The 26,813-nt window shown below is 45.2% G+C and overlaps 1 protein-coding gene across 5 annotated transcripts in view; it reads left to right on the top strand.

Annotated features, from left to right (window-relative positions):
* Positions 1 to 26,813, top strand: part of LOC124780762 (protein transport protein Sec24C) — a 131,702-nt gene that overhangs the window by 49,286 nt on the left and 55,603 nt on the right. For 2 of the 5 annotated variants that reach the window (XM_047253806.1, XM_047253805.1), the window contains exons 4-7: positions 7,507 to 8,556; positions 12,084 to 12,284; positions 12,564 to 12,743; positions 26,508 to 26,703. In XM_047253806.1, coding sequence (XP_047109762.1) covers positions 7,507 to 8,556; positions 12,084 to 12,284; positions 12,564 to 12,743; positions 26,508 to 26,703 — 1,627 coding nt within the window. The remainder of the gene's footprint in view (positions 1 to 7,506; positions 8,557 to 12,083; positions 12,285 to 12,563; positions 12,744 to 26,507; positions 26,704 to 26,813) is intronic. The other 3 variants (XM_047253808.1, XM_047253809.1, XM_047253807.1) reach the window with 3 other exon arrangements.

The following is a 26,813-nucleotide window of genomic DNA, read 5'->3' as shown; positions in this document are numbered from 1 at the left end:
TTCACTGTGATATACTGCTTAACCAGCAGAGCAGTGCAATGGAGCACATTTTGGAGACCTGTGGATTGTATGGCAGCCTGCAATATGCTCTGCTGTTGCCCCATGGTGAGGATGGTTATCACTTGAAAGTGAGACAGATGATACCATCAACTGATGAACTAACCAATAAAAAGCTGTCTGCTGTTGAGTTTTACATGTACTCGTAATGATCCAAGAAATGAGCAGAACCACATAGTAAACTGTTGGCAGGTGTTTGATCAGTATATTGTTGATATAAATGCAAAAACTGAGAACAGGTGCCTTCTGTAGGTCTCCATCAACGTCAGTTGTGTGTTGAGGAATATGTGTGGCCATTATTACACTATCATATTTCTTTGTGAATGTTGATATATCAAATACTTTTGTCAAAGAAATTTGGTAGTGTCATAGGGAAATTTGTCAAATCTTGCCTTTTGTCAAAGAAATAAAATCAAATCTAGGGCCTTGCCGTAGATTTCATTATAAAAATCATTCATGTTCTGTTCACTGCCATATGAACTGTAACTGCTTGGAATGCTGGCATTGCTACAGACATTTGATGTCTGTAGTGTGTTTCTAAACATGAGTGCAAAGTTTAGTTGTTGTGTTCCTTTGACTCAATTTAATAACCTCACTTTTACTCAGGTGGGGTTGGGCAAAGGACTCAATGCACGGTATTAATCGTGTGCTGATCGGCAGCTGGGATATGCTGCAGACGACTTCAAATCCACAATCACAGCTATAGCCACTCACCTCTACATCTGGAAACACTCAGGCAGCTTTCTAGCAAGTCAGAATAGAGAAGGAAACACTCTAAAATAAAAAAAAATCTTAGGTCTCCATTCTACTCTGTCTACTTTTGAACTCTGGATGCCACAAGTTAAAAAATGCTTCATCTGTTTTGTACTTTTTATTAATTTTGTTGTTGTTAGAACACTAATTCTATTAAATTAAATTATTCAAAAATAAAAATAGTTCTTATTGCCCATATTTTGTGTACTAAACATTTATTTTCCTTTACATATTCCACCTTCAGTGCTTTATAAATTACTTCACACATTTTGTCAATTATTTTGGTTAATGTGCTCTGTGGTATTGGAGTGCTGTATTGTAAGCTAGAATAGCTCTTTCCTGTACCAAGAAATCAGTGTTATGGTGAGCCCTGTCTTGTGCACATACAGCATTTCTGAACTGAGTATTCTGTTTTGTAATATAAGGAGCCACTTATACTGATGAAATACTGAAATGCAATCTCAGGCACTCATAAGTTATTTATATAAGCCTTGACATCCTTAACTTGCAGTTCTCATAAAAAAAATTTCTGATTGCTTTCACTATCTCAACTAAAACCCACAGCTCCACCAGAGTATATTTCCATTTTTCCACTGCTTCTCTTCTAAATGCGCACACAATGCAATTGTGTTACAAGCAACTGCAGTGCGTATTAACAAGGTGGTGTTGCCTGCCATCTTGAACTTTGACAAAAATACCCATTTTTAGTACAAATTTGACAAATATTTGATCATATTTCTTTGTCAAACTACTTGGTGTGTATTTGGAGTGGTGTAAAGTAGGGAGTACGTAACTGAGTGGCAAAAGTGAGGTACGAGACATTCACATAATCTATTGTAGTTGGTGAAGAATCTGCAGTCTGTAGACGTTGATGCTGGTATATACTCAGAGTTACTGGAACCCAACAGATGGATTGTGCCATATTCACCAGTATTAATGAAAATGTTTCTTGCGCACACAAATTTGGAGTATTGTAACAGTTCAAAGTAAATTAAATAGTGATTCAGATACATCAACGAAGGAAGCAAAATGGGAGAATTCGATATTTTCAGTGAACTAAATGGAGGTGAAATGATACACTACCATTTGTGGGGGTATATCGGCAGCAATGAGATCATTTGTTACATCCTCAAATTTCCAATTCACAAATGGCATCCTACCATCATGCACTTCATAGTTCATTTGGGAAGTGGCCAAAGAGTATACTTCAACAAAGACAGCACCATCACTTTGGCTGATAACCCATCACACACAATGTTGACAGCGGTCTTTCAGCTATGTCAGGAGGATCCATTTGCAAGAAATTCACTGTGTCTAGAGGCGCCTAAATGTTAAACATAGAGAAAAGTTTTCTGCAGGAGAGAAGTCTGTAGAATGTTACTTCCTCAGGATGCTTCTGCATCTGGTTCACAGACCACATACCTTCCTGGAGCCGCAAACGGTAAACACCTTCATGGAATTGAAAATGGTAAACAGTGACATGGGCACAATGTTTAGCAGCTGTCTGAGGTTGTTTGCGGATTACAGATGATACTGTTATTTATCATCTAGTAAAGTCATCAGAAGATCAAAACCAATTGCAAAATGATTCCAGTAAGGTATCTTTATGATGTGAAAATTTGCAGTGCTAAAAGGAATCCATTAAATCAAATCAAATGGCTGAAAATTCAATTCAATCCCTAGGAATTACTATTATGAACAACTTAAATTGGCAAGAACACACAGCAAATGATGTGAGGAAGGCGAACCAAAGACAGCATTTTATTGACAGAAAGTTTAGAAGATTGAGACTATTACTAAAAAGATTGCCTACACTTTGCTTGTTTGTCCTCTTTTGGAGTACTGCTCCATGGTAAGGGATTGGTACCAGATGGGACTGACGGAGTACATTGAGAAAGTTCAAAGAAGGGCAGCATTTTTGCATTATTGAGAAATAGCAGAGAGAGTTTCATGGACATGACACAGGATTTGAGGTGAAAATCAATAAAACAAAGCTGTTTCTCATTGTGACGGAATTTTCTCAAAAAAATTTCAATCAGCAACTTTCTCCTCTGAATGCAAAAATATTTTGTTGATGTCGACCTAACTAGGGAGAAATCAATATCATAATAAAATGAGAGAAATCGGAGCTCTCGAGGAAAGATAAAGATATTTGTTTTTTCTGCACACTGTTGCGGGTGGAATAATAGAAAATTAATGTGAAGGTGGTTAGATGAACCCTCTGCCAGGCACTTAAGTGTGATATCCAGAGTAGCCGAGTAGATGTTGAGAGACATGTTATAAGTTAGGGTTATTTGAAGGAGACGAGCACTGGGATAACACATTAGGCAGTGTCAAATTGGTCTACCTGCCTCATCACATAAGGAACCTCTTTGCTGTAATGTTGACAGCATGCAGCCCATGTAATGCAAGCATAGTGTGGAAAAAATATAAGGAGGCAATGAGTGAGGACATACTTGCCACAATCAGGAATGAAAATCTGACTGTAGCCATTATCTTGAGGCTGGACATTTTTGACCAAATGTTGATTGCAATCAGGAACAAATGTGTGTCCATGAGCAACAAAATTTTACTTCAGCTTGGCATGTCAGCTCAAAAATACAACCAACTAGAAGTAATGCAGGCTTAATAGATACACAAAATGAATTAAGTTTGACAGTTGGCATGTGTATGTAGCAACCAAGAGGCCACAACTGAATGAGGACCAGAAGCAGGCATATGACATTATCTGGATTATGTGTCACAACAATGGGGTGGCATCATTTCCCTTGATATGCCCGGAGGCACAGGGAAAACATTTTTAGTAAATGTCATTCTCTCTGAAGTTGGGGGGGGGGGGAGGGGGGCAGAGTGAGTTTGCTCTCACCATCACCACCCAGGTGTTGTGGCGACATTACTGGAGAGAAGGCGGCCAGTCTGTTCTGCACTTCAGTTACTGCTTGACATACTGCAACTTGAATATCTGTTGTGCAGCATAAGCAAGGCCATTGGCAGTGCGATGTTGTCTAAAGACATGGAAAGTGATTGTGTAGGATCAGCGCACCATGGCACACAGGAAAGCTGTTGAGGTGCTGGATGTAACTTTGAGGGATATAAGAGGTAACGACAACATGACTAGTGGCACTGTGGTGCTAGTGTGTAGAGACTTTTCTCTAAGTTGCCAGTCACTGCAAAGTATACACCTGCTGACACAATCGATGCATGTCTATGAAATTCATTTCTGTTAAGTGTGGAAAATGTCATTGAAATAAAACATGAGAATATGTCTGTGAGATGACATTGCAGGAGTGTTCCTGGAACAGTTACTAGGAATTGGAAGAGTACCTGTTGACACAGCTGATCTTTGCACTGTGGTATCTAGTTCACATATGGCGTATTCATGGATATTGCAGATAACTTTTGCACTATGCAGTGGCTGTGATATAGGGCCATTCTTGCTCCTAGAAATGACACTGTCATCAATGTAAACAGTACAGTACTAGCCATGTTACCAGGTGAAATTATTGAGTACACATCTTTCAATACTGCAGTGCATGCTGATGAGGCTGTACAGTTCACAGTGGAGTCTTTGAACTTGCTGGATCTTATGCTGGTGTGCTATTGCACCACCTTTCACTCAAAGTGGGCACTGGATCTTTCAAACGGAACATGGCTGTGTCTTAGGAAAATGCTGGCCAGTGTGATGGAGGCCCCTATCTTAACAGGGAAGGAGGAGGGTGAAACTTTGTGCATTCCTTGAATACTGCTCGTTCCAATAGACCTCTCCTTCACCTCCTGGAGACTTTAATTTCCTGAATGATTTGCATTTGCGATTATGATAAATAAGGCTCAGGGGTAGACTGTTCAGTACAGTGGAGTGGATTTGTTATTGTCATGTTTCTCTCATGGACAGTTGTAAGTCGCGTGCTCGAGAGCAAGCTCATCCCACAATTTATACATATTAGCACCTGGAGGTACAACAAAGAACATTGTGTGCAAGCGGTCTTAATGTAAATAAATATAACTTCCAAATGTGTGTACTGCATACTGCTTCCCTTGCTGTAGATGATCTACGTCCACTCATCTCCTTTTTTTTAGTTTGTAATGTGTGTACGTTCCACCTGACTGCTGATGTCTTGATACGGAACTTTGAAAGCAAATCACACAATGTTGTTACCAATTACACAGATTGGAATAAGTAACCATTGCAGATTGCCTACAAAGAGAGACATTGGGAGGTTGAAGTGGACTGCAATTGGAAGGGGGGGGGGGCAGAGGGGGGAGGGTGTTATGTCTGCAATATGTATGTTTAACATGTAAGTGAGCGAAGCTGCAGTTAATGGGCTGCCAGCTGTTCATTGAGTATCATACACTATCCTCCCATTGGCTGCCTCCAACTTGATGCAGAAACACATTGCTAAACATCTGCTCTGTACCACAAAAAAGTACAGTGTTGATGGTCCTTTATAAAGTTGAACTACATTCCCTGCGCAGCACTTCAGTCTGCTGGAGAAATATATATTCCTATTTAAAGTTGTGGGATGTTCTGGGTCTCTGCAACATACAAACATTAACAATATATTTTAGTTCATGTATGTTGATTAATTATTTGTATTTTTAACTTCATGTACTTGTTGCAGAAATAGACATAAGAAAGTGTGAGTTCTAGTAAACTACAGTTGTTGCCTTTCAGCTTCTTCTGTCTCTGCAATGTTGTTGATGTCTTGTAAGGACATTATATGGCTAGTAAGACAAAATGCTTGACAGTAGTCGCGGAGCCAAAATACGCTTAAAACATGCGAAAATAGCATCTTGATAAAGTCTTTGAATACAACAGTGTTTTGGCTAGTTACAAATATAATTATTGCAGTTATTTTGTATTTTTACTAGAACTAAATATCAACAATTTGCTTTTTGGGTTAATTTATATGACTGACATGAGCAGATAACTCCTCCTCAGTCATACAGGTACTGAAGAGTTAGGTTTTAAAATTAGATTCTTTGTTACTCATTATCAAAAGGACCAAATTGAATCCTTGGATCAGTGACACTGTTGTGGTAGCTCTCTAAAGAAGCAGTTATGCTTTAAACTGTTAGTAGAAAGAGCCAAGTGTGAGATAAGAGCTCCTATCAAAAGTGTTGCTTCTTTCAAAGTAATTCAACAACTTGTTACACTCTGTGTGCTTAGTAAATTGATGTAGAATCAATAACATGCCAAATAAATTCGTAAAGCAGACAAAGTGCTGGTATGTTGCATTTTTCTTTTACTGGAGTTCTTGCTTAATTTTTCTAGTGGACATAACTGAGTGGAACCCCTTCGAATACTGGCTTTCACTGTACACTGATCATCCAGAACATTATGACCACCTACCTAATAGCAGGTATGCCCATGTTAGACCACAGATAACAGCGGCAATGTGTAATGGCATTGAAGCAATGAGGCCTTGATAGGTCACTGGAGAAAACTGGCACCCCATCTGCACACACAAGTCACCTAATTCTCGTAAATCATGGAGAAGGGGCAATGAGCTCTAACACCACGTTCAGTCACGTCCCAGATGTGTTCAATTGGGTTCAGATAAGGCCAGTTGGGTGGGCCAGCACATCCATTGGAACTGGTCATTGTGTTCCTTGAACTACTCCATCATATTCCTGGCTTTGTGATATGACACATTATCTTGTTCAAAAATGCAACTGCCATTGAAACATAATCATTATGAAGGTGTGTGTGTGGTCTGCAACCAGTGTAAGATACTCCTTGGCCATTATGGTGCCTTGCACGAGCTCAACTGGACCCACGGATGCCCACATGAATGTTCCACAGAGCATAATGGAGCCATCACCAGCTTGTCTCCATCCTGTAGTACAGATGTCCCGTGGAAGATTTGCGCCCTCTCATCAGTATGATGAAGAAGGAATCGGGATCCATCAAACCACACAACACTCTGCCACTTTGACAACATCCAGTGCCAATGGCCGTGTGCCCATTTCAGTCATAGTTGCTAATGTTGTGTTGTTAGCATTGGTATATGCATGGGTCATCAGCTGCAGAGGCCCATTGTTAGGAATGTTTGGGGTATTGTGTGTTCACACACACTTCCACTCTGTCCTTAGTTCTGCCACAGTTCACCGGCTGTCAAGTTTTACCACTCTGCCCAGCCTATACCGTCAGACATGAGGCCCCACCCCACAACGTCAAGATGTGTTTTCACCTTGGTTTCGCCACATGTTGAAGACATTCAACATTCACCACAGCACTTCTCAAACACCCGAAAAGTCATGCAGTTTCCAAAATGCTCATGCTGAGCCTCCGGGTGGCCACAGTCTGCCCTCTTTCAAACTCAGATATATTATGCATCTACCGCATTCTACACACTGACTGTAAGCTCGCTGATTCTATTTGCACTGTATGTGTGTCTGGCTAGCAGTCATTCCTCGCACACTGGCCAATCAGTGTATCTGCAGAACCTCAGCCACATTTTTAAGTCAAACAATAGTAGGATATAGTAATAACTGTATAGGAGTAAATTATTACTGCAGTATTAAAAAAGTCGTAAATGTGAAATTGAAAGACTATACTCAGAGCACTGTTTGCAGGGAAATGAATCATGCTGAAAATATTTTGAAGTGTTTTGATGATGGTGAATTTTACAGTGAATCTTAGTGACGACAAAAAGAACATACTATCACTGTAGTTGGTTATTTTCTTCTTCTCAGGTTTTGCCTGGTGCTGGAGGGGGACCACCAGGCAAGCCAGGCTTCCCTAGTTCTCCTGCACAAGGCCTGGGAACATACACTACTCCTGGGTCACAACCAGCACAGCAGCAGCGTCCGTCTCCGGGACCGTCGCCTTCACCGTACGTCAATGGTCCGGGGAGGGGACCGACACCAGTGTCGAGCCCACAGGCCTTAAACCCATCTCTGCAGTCCTCCCAGCTTCCTCCTCAGGGTAGTCCAAGACCACCTCCCACCCAAGGTCAGCATTCGAGCCTGCCGCCCGGCCATGGCGGCACTGCGCATCCACCGACGCACCCCGGAATGTCGTACGCACACGGTAGCCCTCTGCCTGCACAAACAGGCCCACCGGGTCACCCACCTACACACGGCAGACAGATACATCCACAGACAAACCACGTGCAACCACGAGACACCACTGGTCCACAGTTCAACCAGATGCCACCACAAGGCAATGCTCTGCCGCCACTACAGTCGGGTTCTGTGCCTCCACAGTCCAGCCACCTACCACCACAGGGCGGTCCCCAGGCACCACAGCCACGGTACGGGTTCTCACAGAGTGGTCACATTCCATCTCAAACAGGTTCTGTGCCTCCACTGCAAAATGCGATATCCCCGCAGGGCAGTCCTATGCCTCCACATTCGGGTGGAATGCCTCCACAGGGCAGCCCAATGCCTCCACATTCGGGTGGAATGCCTCCACAGGGCAGCCCAATGCCTCCACATTCGGGTGGAATGCCTCCACAGGGCAGCCCAATGCCTCCACACTTAGGTCCTCCATCTCACCTGAGCCAAGGCCACTCAGGGCCGAAACCTCTGGGACCACCAAGTGGCCAGATCTCTCCCCAGTACACCCAAGGCAGCCAATTCCCCACACAGACCTTCCAGCAGGGACCTCACCCTCCACCTCCAGGACCTCCCATGCAAGGTCAAATACAGCCGCCACTACAAGGAGCCCAGCTTCCTGGAGGACCTTACAGGGGAGGACCACATATGCCACCACCACAAGGAAGTTACCCTTCATCACCTCAGGTTGGTAGATTACTGAATATATTTTGGAGTTGTAATATTTGACATTTAAAGATCTATGAGGGGGCAGGCAAATGAGAACCAAACATCTGCCACAACGAAACCGTGGAATGGTTTGATTCAAAAGTAATCACCAGACATATTAAGACATTTATTCCACTGGCAGACAGAGATGATCAATTTCTGTTTCATAAAATGTTGTCAGTCACTGATGGATCCATGACCACGCCCGCTCTGGCACTCCTTTATGTGACTGAAACAGACGTCCACTCATCTATTTCATCAGGTTTCCAATGATCTGAAAATCATCTGGGCTGTACAGATGATGATGCAGTGTTTCCTAACCATATTGCTGAAGCATAGACTTCGTCCGATTGGCAGTGTGGGGATGGGTGTTATTGTTTAACAGGATGCTTCCGTCAGGCAGCATTCTGACAGTCCAGCGACAAACTGCTAAGCCTCCAGTGAAAAAAATCCCGCATCTCCCCTGCCAAAGAAATCCGAAGCAGTTCTCACATGTTCTGGTCAGGTCATCTTGACCTGTTTAGACTGCAGGGCTTTCTGCTCATTGAGTTCCCAGAGTGTGAAACCACAGTCAATGCACAGCACTGTGAATAGACTTTGTAGAAACTGTGATGCACCATAAAGTCAGAATGCCCAGAAATGGTGTCAGACGGCATTGCCCTGTTGTGCAATAACGCCCACCCCCCCTATTGCCTGTTGGACGAAGTCTATGCTTCAGCGATTTCGTTGAGTAATGCCGCAACGTGTTCCATGCTGCTTGCATCTCCACTGTGTGAATTTTGCGTCATTGGTGACCTGAAGAAAGACATGAATGGAAATCGGTTTCAGTTGTGTGAAGAATGCAAGAATGCAAGAGTGGGTGTGGTTGTGGATCTGTCAGCAACCCACCACATTCTATGAAACAGGAATTGATCATCTCATTTGATTGGAACCATTCCCTGGTCCCACTGAGGTGAGTGAGTGGTTTCATTTGACTGCCCCTCATACATAGCATTTGAAATGTGGGTTTTCTATTTTGTAGTTTTATCATTTTATATAAACCTTTCACTATTACAAAATTTTCTGGACACTGCAGTCTCTCTCCTTGTTGTTCTCTCTCTTTCCCTGCACTCTGCTATGAAGGACATACTGAAATAGGAGTATTCTAGATACCTCCAGTGCCTGTTGCTGAGGCAGCTATCACAGACATAAAAAGTTATTTCGAAATGTCTATAATCAATTATTTGGTGTTTAAATAAGCACAGTGTGTAGAATTAAAATAGGTACAAAATAACTGGAGATATTCCAGTGACCAAGGGTTTCTGACAAAGATGCATGATAGCACCTACAGTATTTAAAACATAGTCAAAACCGGTTATAACGACATTGAAGGGACGGATGGTTTATGGTTGTTAAAGCCGATAGTTACACAAAACATATTTTTTATTTGTTTTTTGATAAAAATTTCATGTCTGTAAATTTTAGGCTACCATAAAGGTAACCCTTCAAAAAGTAGAGAAATATAGTACACCTACAGTATTTGCGCTACAGCATTTGTGGAGAGGAACTGAAGAGGAATTTTTCTTATGTTTATGCAGTATGTACATCAATAAAATGTAATTAGAATGTAAAAACATTTAATAAGTGAACAAAGAAATACCAACAATGTAAATTGTTCAACAATGTCAAACACGATCTTGGACAATGGCTGACATAAAATGTTGAGCATGTTTAACCCTCAAATGGACCCACAGATTTTCACAACATGAGCAGACGTCTGGTGTGCTTTGTACATACTTGAAGAATAGAGCTCTCTTTATGTTCAAGGTAAACATATATGAGCAAAATCACAGTTTTGTCTTAGTTTAATTAAACAGTAATGAAATAAACTTATGTTACATGAGCTAAATCACTGTTCAATTAAACAATAATAAAATAAACTGTCATTGCCTCACTTTGTTGCTGCGTACAAATGTTACCCCGTAGTAATAGGATCCTTGGACCACTAAACAACAGTGTTCCATCAGATCCCTGCGAAACGTGTTCAATTACTAATTATCTCAGAGGCAACTGCTTCATTGTGGGATTGTGCTGCCAGTTTGAAATACTGGCAATTTTCTAGCACAAATCATAAATTTTTTTACGAGCAAAGACAGCAGCATTGTGATATCGCCAATCTCAAATTGTCAACATACAGTGGCTCAGCAGAAAGCAAGGTCACCTGACCAATTCCACAGAGTAGTGGGTGGTGTTTATCAAGTACATCTAACTTTCCCACCTGTCAATTGCTGGAAGATGCGTCCTTTGCTGCTGCCTTAAGTTCATGTGATCCAGAAATCAGGGCACTTTCGGCTAAAGCAGTGTCAGAGAAGACCAATCCCCCAATTTGGACCTTGGGGTAGGATGCTAATCACCCGATCACACCCCAAATAAGTGAATCTGCATATTAGGTATCACATTGAGAACACTCAAACTGACACTTGCACAAGAGGTCTTGCTGCAGGTTGGTGATCCGGGTCATATGCGACTGCTCGAGGCACATGGGGTGCTGGTTGAACTGCAACCGTGCTGCCTCACCCAGGTTTGGTGCCCAAAATACTGTGTGAGCAAATGAAATAGGTCCTTAAAAGTTAAATTTCTCGGGCTCAGTAAAGGACTTCAAATTTTTGCACTATTTCATACAACTCTGCACTACAGGACAATAATGAGATGGCTGTATCAGTTGGATTGACAATAAATCTTACCTGGCAGTGCAGCAACAATTGGTGTAGGTAATTCTCCCACATTTCCATGTACTTGCCAAAACTGACAAAAGGCATCAGGGATGGCAGGGATGAAGGCTTCTCTGCAACTGTCTGTCCCAACACCAGTGTGGTGTGAGAGCAGATCTGTTTAGCTGAGCAGCTCCTGCAGATGTTCCTGGTGCAGCTCCTGCTGGTGGCACAATTGTCCCTGCCAGCACTGCAAAATTTCCGGGTCCACGGTGGGCACAAATTAACACAGTGGAAAAAAAAGTGTTACATGCATAAGAATGTCCTCCATCATCAGTTTTGTGTCTGCTTGGCACGACAACACTGTAAAACTGTCCTGTAGCTAATGGTGTGTGTGTGGGGGGGGGGGGGAGGCAGTGGGCAGTGGAGAGTCTGGATATTGAGTGGAGACGGGCACAGAGAAAAGCTCAAGACCTGACCAGTCCAAATGAGTGAGCAGTTAGCATGTGTGGAACCAAGAGCATGGTGTGGTGTGAGGGCCTCATCGGTCGAAGTCAGTGTAAGAACTGACGGGCCTGGACTGTTGCCACCAGCTAGTAAACCACCTGGGTCAGAGCTCTGCACCCACCATTTGTGGCAGATTACCACACTATGTTGCCACGGGACCCATGCCAGATCATCTTGGTGCCATCTGGTGTGGATTTTAAATCCTTTTATGCCTTCTTGATGTTTGACAGCTGTTATCTTTAGTATAAATCTTATATATTTTTTTGTGTTTACTCTGATGTAGTGCTGATTGTCAATTTTGTACTTCAGGAGGGCTACTTGCCACAGCAGGCAGGGTATCAGCCACCACAGGCTGGTGTTGGTCCAGGCGGCAGCTACCCACCCACTCTGCCTGGCCAGCCCCAGCCGCAACCTGTGTATTCACCACAGCAACAACAGCAGGCTCGACGTCTGGACCCTGACCAGATGCCAAGTCCTGTGAGTAGCTTACCTGACCAGATGCCAAGTCCTGTGAGTAGCTTTTTTTTTTACATTTTTCCCTCATATTTGTACTGAACAAGAACGATTTTTAGGTATTGCATCATACAAATAAAATTCCTTAGTTATCAACGTACCAACTTGTACATTGTGGTTCCTACACATAGTTAAATTAAAATTGTATTAGAAATTAAAGTCCTATATTGTAGTATGTGCCTGAAAATGATATAATAGGATGATTTTTTTTGTTGGACTTTCTATTTTGTTGCTTTTGTTTCTTGCCAGATAGTGACAAAAACTCTGTTTTTACAGATTCAAGTTATGTTGGATGATCAACGCAACCGATCAGGTGTCTTCATAACAAACCAGAAAGGTTTGGTTCCACCTCTTGTGACAACAGACTTCATAACGCAGGACCAAGGAAATGCCAGTCCGCGTTACCTCCGTAGCTCTATTTATAATGTGCCTGTTACTGCTGAAATGATGAAGCAGGTATTGTGTTGTTGTTATTTTTAGATAGGAGCTAAACACAGCTTTTGAAAATTATTTGACATTTGTGTGTACTGGGCAAGATCAGCATAATGTCTGTGTCTGATGTATTTTGTAACTTTTTACATTTTTAGTGTCTGTCTGGGAAAACTCACTCACTTGTCTTAATGAATCCTCACTAGTTGCATCAACTGAAACTAACCACACAAGACTAGAAGTTGTGGGGAGAAAAGTCTGAATGTGATATAGAAGTTACAAAATCTGAAAAGGAAAATGAAATGCCTCATTCTGTAGATAATAGAAGTTAGTGAAGTAAAATGTAGACAAGATAAAGATTTCTTACTGACAAATGTAGGTTAATATCAGCAGCAGGTAAGAATGATAAACTGGTGTTGAGTTCATTAGGAATAGTAAGATAAGGTAAAGAGTGAGTCAGTGATGATGGGGTTATTCTCATCAGAATCGACAGTAGACCAATGCCAGCAACTATAGTTCAGGTATTTCTGGTATACATACCAACATCACAAGCATAAGACGAGTAATGGGACAGAAAAATTAGGAAGATTCTTTCAATTCTGGAATAAATTTGAGCTAGTAATAGCAAATACACTGTTCAACAATCACAGCAGGAGGAGTTACACTTGGAACAGACAAGCAAAATTTGAAAAATATCAGCAGAATTACATCTGGTGAAACACACACACCCAAAATTGGATGTATCCAGGAACAGGTACAGAAACCAATCACAATTTGGTAATAATGCGGAGTAGCTGAGTAGCTTAAAGTATAACATATCATCAGGAATAATTATTGTGTGAAGAACTAAGATACTGAGGTGATGATGAGAAATGATGACATGGGTTTGAAGTTCTCAGAGGCTGTATATACACTCCTGGAAATTGAAATAAGAACACCGTGAATTCATTGTCCCAGGAAGGGGAAACTTTATTGACACATTCCTGGGATCAGATACATTACATGATCACACTGACAGAACCACAGGCACATAGACACAGGCAACAGAGCATGCACAATGTCGGCACTAGTACAGTGTATATCCACCTTTCGCAGCAATGCAGGCTGCTATTCTCCCATGGAGACGATCGTAGAGATGCTGGATGTAGTCCTCTGGAACGGCTTGCCATGCCATTTCCACCTGGCGCCTCAGTTGGACCAGCATTCGTGCTGGATGTGCAGACCGCGTGAGACGACGCTTCATCCAGTCCCAAACATGCTCAATGAGGGACAGATCCGGAGATCTTGCTGGCCAGGGTAGTTGACTTACACCTTCTAGAGCACGTTGGGTGGCACGGGATACATGCGGACGTGCATTGTCCTGTTGGAACAGCAAGTTCCCTTGCCGGTCTAGGAATGGTAGAACGATGGGTTCGATGACGGTTTGGATGTACCGTGCACTATTCAGTGTCCCCTCGACGATCACCAGTGGTGTACGGCCAGTGTAGGAGATCGCTCCCTACACCATGATGCTGGGTGTTGGCCCTGTGTGCCTCGGTCGTATGCAGTCCTGATTGTGGCGCTCACCTGCACAGCGCCAAACACGCATACGACCATCATTGGCACCAAGGCAGAAGCGACTCTCATCGCTGAAGATGACACGTCTCCATTCGTCCCTCCATTCACGCCTGTCGCGACACCACTGGAGGCGGGCTGCACGATGTTGGGGCGTGAGCGGAAGACGGCCTAACGGTGTGCGGGACCGTAGCCCAGCTTCATGGAGACGGTTGCGAATGGTCCTCGCCGATACCCCAGGAGCAACAGTGTCCCTAATTTGCTGGGAAGTGGCGGTGCGGTCCCCTACGGCACTGCGTAGGATCCTACGGTCTTGGCGTGCATCCGTGCGTCGTTGCGGTCCGGTCCCAGGTCGACGGGCACGTGCACCTTCCGCCGACCACTGGCGACAACATCGATGTACTGTGGAGACCTCACGCCCCACGTGTTGAGCAATTCGGCGGTACGTCCACCCGGCCTCCCGCATGCCCACTATACGCCCTCGCTCAAAGTCCATCAACTGCACATACAGTTCACGTCCACGCTGTCGCGGCATGCTACCAGTGTTAAAGACAGCGATGGAGCTCCGTATGCCACGGCAAACTGGCTGACACTGACGGCGGCGGTGCACAAATGCTGCGCAGCTAGCGCCATTCGACGGCCAACACCGCGGTTCCTGGTGTGTCCGCTGTGCCGTGCGTGTGATCATTGCTTGTACAGCCCTCTCGCAGTGTCCGGAGCAAGTATGGTGGGTCTGACACACTGGTGTCAATGTGTTCTTTTTTCCATTTCCAGGAGTGTACATAGGTTATGAATACTACAGCAGGCAATTCAATTGAGGAATGGGCATCCCTAAGAAGAGCCATCATCTGCATCTACATTATTATTTGATTTTAAACAGAAAATATTCTACTGAAGATAGCTTGGACCAGTTACTTCTGCTCCTATCTGAGTTCTCAGAAAATTTGTTTCCAACTGCAGTACAGTAATCAACAGGTAAAAAGAAGGTAGCTGTGAAGAAACCTAGGGTAGCAGAAGCAGTCATTCATTTAATCAATGAAAGAAGGAAATATTAAATAAAAGATAAGTATACTGCAGTATAAGTCACTTATGAATGAAATCAGTAGAAAGTACAGAGAAGCCAAGGCAAAATGGCCAGAGAAAAAGTGTGAAGAAATCACAAAGAAATAGGCATTAGGAGCTCAGATTCAATTTACAGGAAAGCCAAAATTACTTTTGGTGAAGTTGAAAGCAAAGGCATGAACATTAAAGAGTGCAAATGGAATCGTACTTTTGAATACAGAGGAGAGAGTGGTATGGTGGATCGAGTTAATCGAGTGTCTTTGAAGGCAAGGAACTGTCTGCTGATGCGATAGAAGAAGCAATAGGAATAAGAGTAAGACTTACAGGATCCATTATAAGAGTCATGGTTAGACAGAACTTTGGAACATTTTGCTATCAAACATGGCAGAAGAGATAGGTAACATTCCTTCAGAATTTTTCAAAATCATTGGGGAGTGGCTCCCAAGGATTATTGAAAATAGTTTGTAGAGTCTTTGAGAGTAGACATGCAATCAAACGTTTGGAAAAATGTCACCCACACAATCCTGAGGATAACAAAAGTATATAAAATGTGAGAACAATCACCCAATCAGCATAAAAGGTCATATATCAATGTTGGTTACAAGAATGTAACAATATAATGAAAAAGATAGTATCTCTGTCCATGTCAAACATACCAACTATCAGTAATAACTTCACTTAAACAGCTGCCACTCATTCCATACCAAGAAGTCCCATCCATACAATCTAGCCAGCCATAGCCATCGCATCTGTAGTGACAGATGATCCCTCTTGAAATATATTGAGGGTCGTACTGAGGCCTTTAGAGGTCGTAATTACCCTCCCAACCTTGTACAAATACAGATCTCACATGCCTTATCCTTGCAGCCACCCAACACTTCCCAAAGCCCCAGCATCCAGCCACAGAGGAGCATTCCCCTAGTGACTCAATACCACCAGGACTGAAGCAACAGAATCGCATTGTCCACCAGGGTTTTTGACTACTTCTCGTCATGCCCTGAAATGAGAACAGTCTTATCCACTATCCTTCCACTCCTCCCACAGTGATATTCCACTACCTGCCAAACCTGCACAATATCCTCATCTATCCTTACACAACCCCAGTTCCCAGCCCCTTGCCATCTCCTTTTCCACTAAACGTGCCCCCCCTCCTTCGTCTAACCTCCCAACTGCACCTAGCCGCCCCATTCTCCACCTCGTCCATGCACGCTCCCAGCAGCACTTTGTCTCCCACCCCTACCCTTCCCCCCCTGCGGGTCCGGGGGTTAGAATAGGCCCGCGGTATTCCTGGCTGTCGTAAGAGGCGACTCAAAGGAGTCTCAAACGTTTCGGCCTTATGTGATGGTCCCCTGTCGGGTTTGACCTCCATATCTCAAAATTTTTCCGAAGAGCGAGCCGATTGGGGAAGGGCGCCTTACTTGGTGCATTGTGTCCGTGTTGTGTTGAGAACTTTCGCCATCTTATTCGTCGTTGCATTGCAGTCTTGCCCGCTCTCCATCGCTTGGGCATGGATGCGCTCCTGCGTGCACTTTCTGCCAAGCACTGTGCAGGGCCGTTTTCTGCACTGAAGACGCCCATGGACCACATGTCACCTAACATCTAGCACGGTAGCCAGTCCGTTGTGGTGGGGCCGCCATGTACCCTCTTGGTTGTAGCCCCCTGACAACACAGGGATCGCTCTACTGATGCCTGCGCCGTTAACTCCCCACGTATGCCAAGGAGTAGATGCCCATCTCCCTGGGGCATCAGGACTCCCGGCAATGGCCATCCTGCCAGGTGGCTATTGCTGTGGCTGGGTGGCGCCCGTGGGGAGGGCCCTTGGTCGGAGTAGGTGGCATCAGGGCGGATGACCCGCAATGAAGCGTGGTACATCATCTATCGCTGGTGGGCCTCCACCAGCAGTCTCTAAGCGATCGAGGTCTAACCTCAATGGGAAGAAATTTGATCAGAGATCGTTTCCCTCCCTAGCTACTCCATGGGAGGAATGTCTTGCTAAAGAAGGCAGTGGAGAATATTCACCCCGGTACCTCATGTGTACGCGGGTTGATGGAGAATCGTTCATGTCGACCAAGCCCCAGTTTTTTGTGGAGCATTTAGAGGACAAGTTCGGGGAGGTGGAGGGCTTGTCCAAGATGCGCTCTGGTTCTGTGCTCATCAAAACGGCATCCTCTGCCCAGTCACGGAGGTTGCTCAATTGTGACAAGTTGGGGGATGTTTCCGTTAGCATCATGCCGCATAAGAGTCTCAACATGGTCCAGGGTATTATATTCCACAGGGATCTTCTTCTGCAGTCCGATGATGAATTACGCGCCAACCTCGAACGACGAGGTGTTCACTTCGTCCGGCGCGTCCATCGGGGTCCGAGGGATAAACAGGTAGCCACCGGTGCCTTCATCTTGGCCTTTGAGGGTGATGTCTTACCCGAAAAGGTTAAGGTGATGGTTTACCGTTGTGATGTGAAACCATATATCCCTCCTCCGATGCGGTGTTTTAAATGCTGGAAGTTCGGGCACATGTCATCTCGCTGTACTTCCAGCATCACGTGTCGGGATTGCGGACGTCCATCGCATCCTGATACTCCATGTGCTCCGCCTCCCATCTGTGTTAACTGTGGAGAACACCATTCCCCCTGCTCACCGGACTGTCGGATCTTCCAGAAGGAAAGGAAGATAATGGAATATAAGACCCTGGACCGCCTGACCTACACCGAGGCAAGGCGGAAATATGAGCGGCTACATCCCATGCCCATGACATCCACCTATGCCGCTGCTGCCACAGCAGTCCGATCCTCTCCCGTGTCGTCACGTACTGTTGCCTCTCAGCTATGTTACAATGAACTGGCCCCCTTGGTTGTGGGGGGCGCTTCGCCCTCTGTTGCTCCATCTACTCCAGGAGCAACACCACCCCAACCATCGGGGACATTCGTCCCCCCTTCCCAGCCGGAGAAGCGTAGGGCTTCTTCGGCTACTCTAGCCAGGAAGGGGTCCCTTGGGGCCCTCCCTTCCCAGGCTTTGCCCAGTGTCAAAGCGGACACCCGCAAAGATTTGAAACAACAACCGGTCGCTGGTTATAGGGCTTCACGGTCGTCGTCCGTCCCTGAGACTGACCCAGTGGGGCCCTCCCAGCCAGACCCTCCCAAGGCACAGCGTGCGAAGCAGTTGAAGACAAAGGCTCCCAAGCATCCTGACAGTGCGGTGGCACCTGTCCCACCGCAACCTTCCAACTCTGCGTCTGAGGACCTCGATCTCGCCAGTCCCTCCGACGCCATGGAAAGCACTGGCACAGGTTCTCACTTGGAGGCAGCAGGTGACCCAGCGGCGTAATCTGCCTTCCCAGTCCCGTCACGCTTTTCCCAGCCATGGCTAATACCATCCTCCAGTGGAACTGCAACGGTTTCTTCCACCATCTCGCTGAGCTCCGCCAACTTCTCAGCCTTCGCCCTTTCTTCTGCATTGCTCTCCAGGAAACTTGGTTTCCAGCGATGCGAACCCCCGCCCTCCGTGGCTATCGGGGTTATTATAAGAACCGAGCAGCTTATGAAAGGGTGTCTGGTGGCGTCTGCATATATGTCCTTCACACTCTCCACAGCGAGTCTGTCCCTCTCCAGACGCCTTTAGAGGCTGTCGCTGTACGCGTGTGGACGCCACAGGCTGTTACCGTCTGCAGTCTTTACATTCCACCGGATGGTGATGTCTCGCAGCATGTCCTGGCTGCACTGGTCGCCCAATTGCCACCACCTTTCTTGCTATTGGGCGACTTCAACGCGCATAACCCTCTGTGGGGTGGGTCAGTGGCCACAGGTCGAGGCGCCATCGTTGAGCATTTATTGTCGCAGCTCGATCTCTCGCTGTTAAATGATGATGCCTTCACACACTTCAGTGTGGCGCATGGCACCTACTCCGCCATTGACCTTTCCATCTGTAGCCATAGCCTCTTACCGTCTGTCCAATGGAGTGTGCATGACGACCTGTATGGTAGTGACCACTTTCCGCTCTTTTTGTCACTACCACAGCGTCACTCCTCTGGGCGCCCTAGCAGATGGGCTATGAATAAGGCTGACTGGGTTTTGTTCTCCTCCACTGCCGCTTTTGAGCCTCTCTCTACTGATGACATTGATGTGGTGGTTCAATCGGTCACCACCGGCATCGTTACTGCCGCCGAATTTGCCATTCCCCGTTCTTCTGGGTCCCCTCGGCGGAAGGCTGTGCCTTGGTGGTCGCCCGAGATCGCTGAAGCGATTAAAGATCGCCGGCGGGCGCTCCAGCGTCACAAGCGACATCCCTCCATGAACCACCTTATTGCCTTCAAACGGCTGCGTGCGCGGGCCCGCCTCCTTATCCGCCAAGGCAAGGAGTAGTGCTGGGAGCGGTATGTGTCCACCATTGGCCTCCATATCCCTCCATCGCAGGTCTGGGCCAAGATTTGACGCGTCTACGGTTATCGGACCCCTGCCAGCGTCCCTGCGCTCTCAGTGAATGGAGCAGTTTGTACTGACTCCGACGTCGTTGCAAATCGCTTAGCGGAGCATTTTGCTATGAGTTCCGCTTCTGCGACTTACCCTCAGGCCTTCTGCTCCATTAAAGAGCGGATGGAACGTAGGAGCCTTTCGTTTCGCACCAACCACCCGGAATCTTACAATGCTCCATTCAGTGAGTGGGAATTTCACAGTGCCCTAGCTGCTTGCCCTGATACCGCTCCTGGGCCAGATGGCATCCACTGTCAGATGCTGCAACACCTTTCAGTGGACTGCCAGCGGCGCCTTCTCGATCTTTACAACCGTCTTTGGGTCCAGGGGGAGTTTCCGTCGCAGTGGCGGGAAGGCATTGTCATCCCCGTTTTGAAACCTGGGAAGACCCCCCTGGAGGTGGACAGCTACCGTCCCATTAGCCTCACCAACGTTCTTTGCAAGTTGCTTGAACGGATGGTGAGCCGGCGCTTGCATTGGGTACTGGAGTCTCGGGGCCTTCTGGCTCCGTCTCAGGGTGGGTTCCGTAAAGGCCGCTCCGCCACAGACAATCTGGTGAGCCTGGAGTCGGCCATCCGTACTGCCTTTGCCCGCCGTCAGCACCTGGTCGCTGTCTTTTTCGACATGCGGAAGGCGTACGATACGACGTGGCGTCATCACATCCTTTCTACGCTTCATGGATGGGGTCTTCGGGGTCCTCTGCCGATTTTTCTCTGCAATTTTCTGTCGTGTCGTACCTTCTGCGTGCAAGTCGCGGCCTCGTATAGTTCCTCCCACGTCCAGGAGAACGGTGTGCCACAGGGCTCTGTTTTAAGTGTCTGTCTGTTTTTAATAGCCATTAACGGGCTTGCTGCGGCCGTGGGAAATTCTGTCTCCGCTTCCCTGTATGCTGACGACTTCTGCCTTTACTACAGCTCTACTGGCATTGCAGCTGTTGAACGTCAGCTACAGGGTGCTATCCGTAAGGCGCAGTCTTGGGCTGTAGCGCATGTGTTTCAGTTTTCGGCAGCCAAGACCCGCGTTATGCATTTCTGCCGGCGCCGAACAATCCATCCTGAGCCGCGGCTTTATCTTGCTGACGAACTCCTTGCTGTGGTGGAGACCCACAGGTTTTTGGGGGTGGTATTCGATGCCCGGTTGACTTGGCTGCCTCATATCCGGCAGCTTAAACAGACGTGTTGGCGGCATCTAAACGCTCTGAGATGCTTGAGCCACACCCGCTGGGGCGCCGACCGCTCTACCCTGTTGCGGCTCTACCAGGCGTTAATCCAGTCCCGTCTGGATTATGGGAGCCTGGCTTATGGCTCAGCATCCCCCTCTGCGTTGCGGGTGCTGGACCCCATTCTCCACAGCGGGATGCGCCTTGCCACTGGTGCTTTCCGCACCAGCCCTGTGGACAGCGTCCTAGTGGAGGCAGGTGTCCCTCCACTGCGGTTCCGGCGCCAACAATTACTGGCTGCTTATGCTGCCCATGTTTTTAGCTCGCCTGGGCATCCAAATTACCGTGTCCTGTTCCCGCAGTCAGTCGTCCATCTGCCAGAACGTCGGCCCCGGTCGGGATGTCCGATCGCCGTACGCGTCAAGGAGCTTCTCTCCGGGCTTGGGTTTGTCCCTGTTCCACCTCCTTTCCGGGCACCTCTGCATACACCCCCGTGGTGCGTTCCTCGCCCTTGCCTTCGGCTAGACTTGGCACAGGGCTCGAAGGACTCAGTCCCTCCAGAGGCCTTCCGCCGCCGCTTTTATTCCATCCTGGCCACGTATCAGGGCTCTGGCATTGTTTACACCGACGGCTCGATGGTTGCTGGTCGAGTCGGTTATGCACTCACTGTAGGGGACCATTCCGAACAACGTTCCTTGCCGGCTGGCTGCAGCGTTTACACTGCTGAGCTGGTCGCCATCTTTCGAACCCTAGAGTATATCCGCTCCTGCTCAGGTGAGTCCTTCGTTATCTGTAGCGATTCCCTGAGCAGTTTACGAGCTCTCGACCAGTGTTTTCCTCGTTCCCGTCTGGTGATGGCTATCCATGAGTCCCCGCATACTCTTGCGCGTTGCGGCCGCTCTGCGGTCTTCGTGTGGACCCCAGGCCATGTTGGGATCCCCAGCAACGAGAATGTTGACCGGCTGGCGAAAGAGGCGACTAGTGCACCATCTCTGGACGTTGGCCTCCCGGAGACAGATTTGCGAGCGTTCCTACGCCGCAAAATTCTGGACCTTTGGGACACTGAATGGCGCGCCCTGCCTTCACGCAACAAACTTCGGGCCATCAAGGGGGCTACCGGTGTGTGGCGCTCCTCCTTGCGGGTCTCTCGCAAGGAGTCTGTTGTCCTCTGCCGGCTGCGCATTGGGCACGCGTGGATGACGCACGGCCACTTATTGCGACGAGAGGACCCACCTTTATGTCACTGCGGCTCCGTTTTATCTGTGGTCCATATTTTATTGGAGTGTCCGCTTTATCTGTGCTCAGGCAGTCGTTCGCACTGCCTGACACGCTCCCTGCCCTTTTAACAGATGACTCGGCTATGGCTGACTTAGTTTTACGTTTTATTCGGGCAGGGGGATTTTATCATTTAATCTGAGTGTTTCTGTTTTATTTTATTGTTTTGTGTTGATTCTGGCCATTGGCCTATGATTTTAAACGGATTTTTTTTAATGTGTTTCTAAGTGGTTGGCTTTTCCTTTTTTATTTCTATGGTCGGCCAACCACCGTCACACTCTGTGTGGTTTTAGTCCGTTTTGTCTTGTCTTTGTCTCAGTTTCTCTTGTTCTGTATCGTTTGTGATCTATTCTGTTCCTCGTTTTTATTCTCTGTGGGTGTTCTTTGTATTTGGAAAAAGGGACCGATGACCGTAGCAGTCTGGTCCCTTTAATCCCCAAAACCAACCAACCAACCCTACCCTTCTATCCCTCCACCTCCCCGCCCCAGACTCCTTACCCCCACCCAGTTGCCTCTCCCATAACGCCCTGTTGCTCACAGTCTGGCTCTAGCTGTCAGACTGTGTGCTGTGTGTGTGTGTGTGTGTGTGTGTGTGTGTGTGTGTGTGTGTGTGTGTGTGTTTTGTCTACTTTGACAAACACCTTGTTGGCTGACAGCTGACTTTCCAACAGTTTTTTTGCCGTTCTCTGATTCAGCATCTCTGCTACATAGTGAGTAGCAACTATCCTTTTCATTATACTGTGCCATTCCATCCTAGATTTTCCATCACTTGCTTACCAAAACAATATGCAGGAGACTAGAAAAAAAATAAGGATGTGCTATATGACACTCAATTTGGCTCCAAGGAAGATAAAGGTACGAAAAAGCCAGTTATGTTTTGTATGGCAGTGGAAACAAGATTTAATCAAAATCAAGATACTTTCATAAGAATTGTTAACCCAGGAAAAGTGATCAACATAAAATGGTGAAAGATGTTAAAAATTCTCACAGAAATGGGTAGAAGTTACTGGGAAAGACCCATAGTATGTAGTATGCAGCAGAATCATTATAAATATGGAAGAACAAAAGAGAAGTTCTTAAACTGAAAAGGGTGTTAAACAAGGATGCAGTCTTTCTCCCCTATTGTTTAACCTACACATTGAAGAAGCAATGGCAGAAATGAAAGAAAAGTTCAGGAGTGGAATTTAAATTCAACTTAAAAGGATATCATTTATAAGATTTACTTAACTATCCTCAGTGAAGTGAGGAAGAATTACAGGACTTCCTGAATAGAGTGCACAGACTGCTAAGTGTAGATTATGGATTGGAGTTAAACAAAGAAAGACAAAAATTGGGAGTGGAAGATATGAGATTAGGGATGAACATGACATAAAAACTGGGGACCACATAGTAAATGAAGAGAAGAAATTCTGCCATCTTGGAAACAAAGTAGTGCCTGTGGATGAAACAAAAATATATGTAAAGCATACTAGTATAGGCAAAGAGGGCATTCCTTCCCAAAAGACTACTGGTATCAACATAGGCCTTAATTTAAGGAAGAAATTTGTGAGAACATGTAGCTCATTATTGTATGGAAGTGAAAACCAGAAATGGAGTGCCAGAACATTTGAGATGTGTTGGTATGGAAGCATGCTGAAAGTAAAACTTGGATGATACCATAAGAAATAAGGTCCTCCACAGAGTCGGTAAGAAAACATGAATTTGAAGAAGGAACAAGATGACAGGATATGTATTGAGACGAGAGAATAATTTCTATGGTGCTAGATGCAGCCATGGAGGGCAAGTACTGAAGTGAAATACAGAGACTGGAATATATCCAGTGAATAATGGAAAATGCTGAATATAAATGCTACTTGAAGATGAGATTGCTATAGGTGAGGAAGTTGTGGTGGGCAGCATCAAACCAGTCAAAAGACTGATGATGGAAAAAGGGGGGAGGGGATGGAAAAAAGTGGGAGGGATGGGCAATCATTCGCCAAGACTATTAGGTACAATCCGTATACTTTGTAAGAGACTGTGCATTGATGTTACTATTTACTGCTCAATATAAGACTGTATAGTGATCAGTTAGGACTATTGAGAATAATCAGCATTAGTGATTTAAAAGCCTGTGTTGTCTACATTGCTGTTATACTTGGTGGTGATGTTGTATTTAGTCCAAAGACTGATTTGATGCATTACTCCACACTAGTCTATCCTACGCAAGCCTTTTTATCTGTGTGTAACTGCTGCAAACCACATTCAGTTGAACTGCATTTGAGCCTTAATCTACAGTTTTTACCTTACACACTTCCCTCTATTACCAAATTGATGGTTCCTTGATCCTCAGGATGTGCCCTATCAACCAATACATTCTTGTAGTCAGGTTGTGCTTTAAATTTATTTTTCCCCAACTTGGTTCAGTATTTCCTCTTTAGTTATTTGATCTATCCTTCTCTCAACACTCACCTGTATCACCACATATCAGAAGGTTCTATCCTCTTCTTGCGTGAACTCTTTATGCTTCTGAAAAAGGCTACCCTCCAGACAAATACCTATAGAAAAGATTTTCTAACATTTATTTTTATATCTGTTATTAACAAACTCCTCAGTTAAGTAATGATTTTCTTGCTATTGCCAATGTGTGTTTCTTATCCTCTGTACTTTGTCCATCAGTTACTTTGTGGTCTAAGTAACAACTCATCTGCTTCTTTTGGTGTCACATTTTATAATCTCACTCCTTCAGAATAATCTGATCTAACCTGACTGTATGCCATGCCATTGTTTTACTTTTGCTGTTGTTTGTCTTATAATATCTTTTCAAGACAATATTTATTTTGTTCAACTGCTCTTCAGTCCTTTATCACCTCTGACTGAATTAAAATATCATTAGTGAAACCTCATAGCTTTTATTCCTTCTTCCTGGACTTGAACTTGCTTTCCAAATTTTTCCTTAGTTTCCTTCACAGCCTGCTCAGTGAACAAATTAAATAACATCCAGGATAGACAAAAACCCGGTCTCACTCTGCTTTGAACCACTGTTTCCCTTTAATCTCCTTTGACACTTACAATTGGAGTCTAGTGGTGACAGTGTTCTGAACTGGAGAGTACCTACCATACCCTTTCCCTCACTTCATCCATTGTGAAAGCCTGCAGCATGCTCTCCAATCATACGTAAAAACTTTCAGATTAGTTATAAAACTTCTGCTATAAATGTAAATGATAAAACTTCCTGGCAGATTAAAACTGTTTGTCGGACCAGGACTTGAATATGGGATCTTTGCCTTTCACACTCAAGTGCTCTACTGCCTAGGTACCAAAGTGTGACTCATAACCTGCCCTCACAGCTCTACTTCCACCAGTGCGTCATCTCCACATTCAATACTTCACTGAAGTTCTTTTGCATACCTTATGAGACTAACACTCCTTCCTTTCTTCCAGGAATACTAGTGTCACAAGGCATTCAGGAGAACTTTTGAGAAGTTTGGAAGGTAGGAGATGAAGCACTGGCAGAAATAGAGCTGTGAGGAAGAATCATGAGTCGTGCTTGGGTAGAACAGTCAGTAGGGCACTTGATTGTGAAAGGCAGAGGTAAAAGGTTAAAAGTTTCAGTCAGGCAAATAATGTTAATATGCCAGAAAGTTTCAAATTGGCACACACTCTGCTGCAGAGCAAAGATTCGTTCTGGAAAAAGAAATTTTGAAATAAATACTCCACAGAAAATTATGGTAACTCTTTTGTCAATTGCTGTTCCTCCCTTTTACAAATAAATTAGTTCACTCCAACATTATTTCTGTAGTATTCTTTAGTGAATGTGTTTCAGTTGAAAATATGTGCTACAGAATTTTATGAATTTAAATATTTTAACTGAAATGCTCTGGACTGAAATTAGCAAATATCAATATGTTAACTCTGATACTTACCACTCAGCTGTTGCTAGTAATTGTACCATCTGCCAAATTCTTCATTTGGATACCTTCTTGAGGTATTTCAAAGGGGACCAAAATAATCATTCAGGTCTCTCCCTCATAGATGTTGTCAGGTATTCCGTGACTAATGACCCTCAATGACAAAATAATTAAAGAGATGATTTCTTAGTGTGTGTAGTGAAACCTGTTAGATTTTTAAATCACAGTTATTTATTAAGGTACTTTTTCCCCCGATGGACGCTGCTGAATAATAGGGGTTTTGATTGTGCCACAAATATTCCATGTGTCCTCGTTAGTGGTTTTTTTTTATTTTATTTTTTTTTTTTTTTAAATAGTCTGGGTTGCATACTAGCTGTTGATTTTTCCAGACTGCTGTACCATTCGGGCTAGTGATCAGCCCCTTGGCACAGCCTGCAGAAGGAGAATACCTACCACCAGTGGTAGACATGGGAGAAATTGGTCCTGTCCGCTGTGCGCGTTGCAAAGCCTATATGTGTCCTTACATGCAGTTTGTGGATGGAGGACGAAGATTCCACTGTCCTTTCTGCAAAGCCACAACAGAAGGTGAGATGCAAAATAACACAGTTTTGTCTGTGTGTTTATACACACATAATTTGCCACAACCCACTAAAGTCTCATTAATGTAGAGGTTTTGCAAAACATGATTTGGGCAA

The sequence above is a fragment of the Schistocerca piceifrons genome, chromosome 1 (assembly GCF_021461385.2).
Source record: "Schistocerca piceifrons isolate TAMUIC-IGC-003096 chromosome 1, iqSchPice1.1, whole genome shotgun sequence".
Lineage (NCBI taxonomy): Eukaryota > Metazoa > Arthropoda > Insecta > Orthoptera > Acrididae > Schistocerca > Schistocerca piceifrons.
Note: the sequence above shows the minus strand (reverse complement) of the source record. Positions and strands in the feature narration are given on the sequence as shown.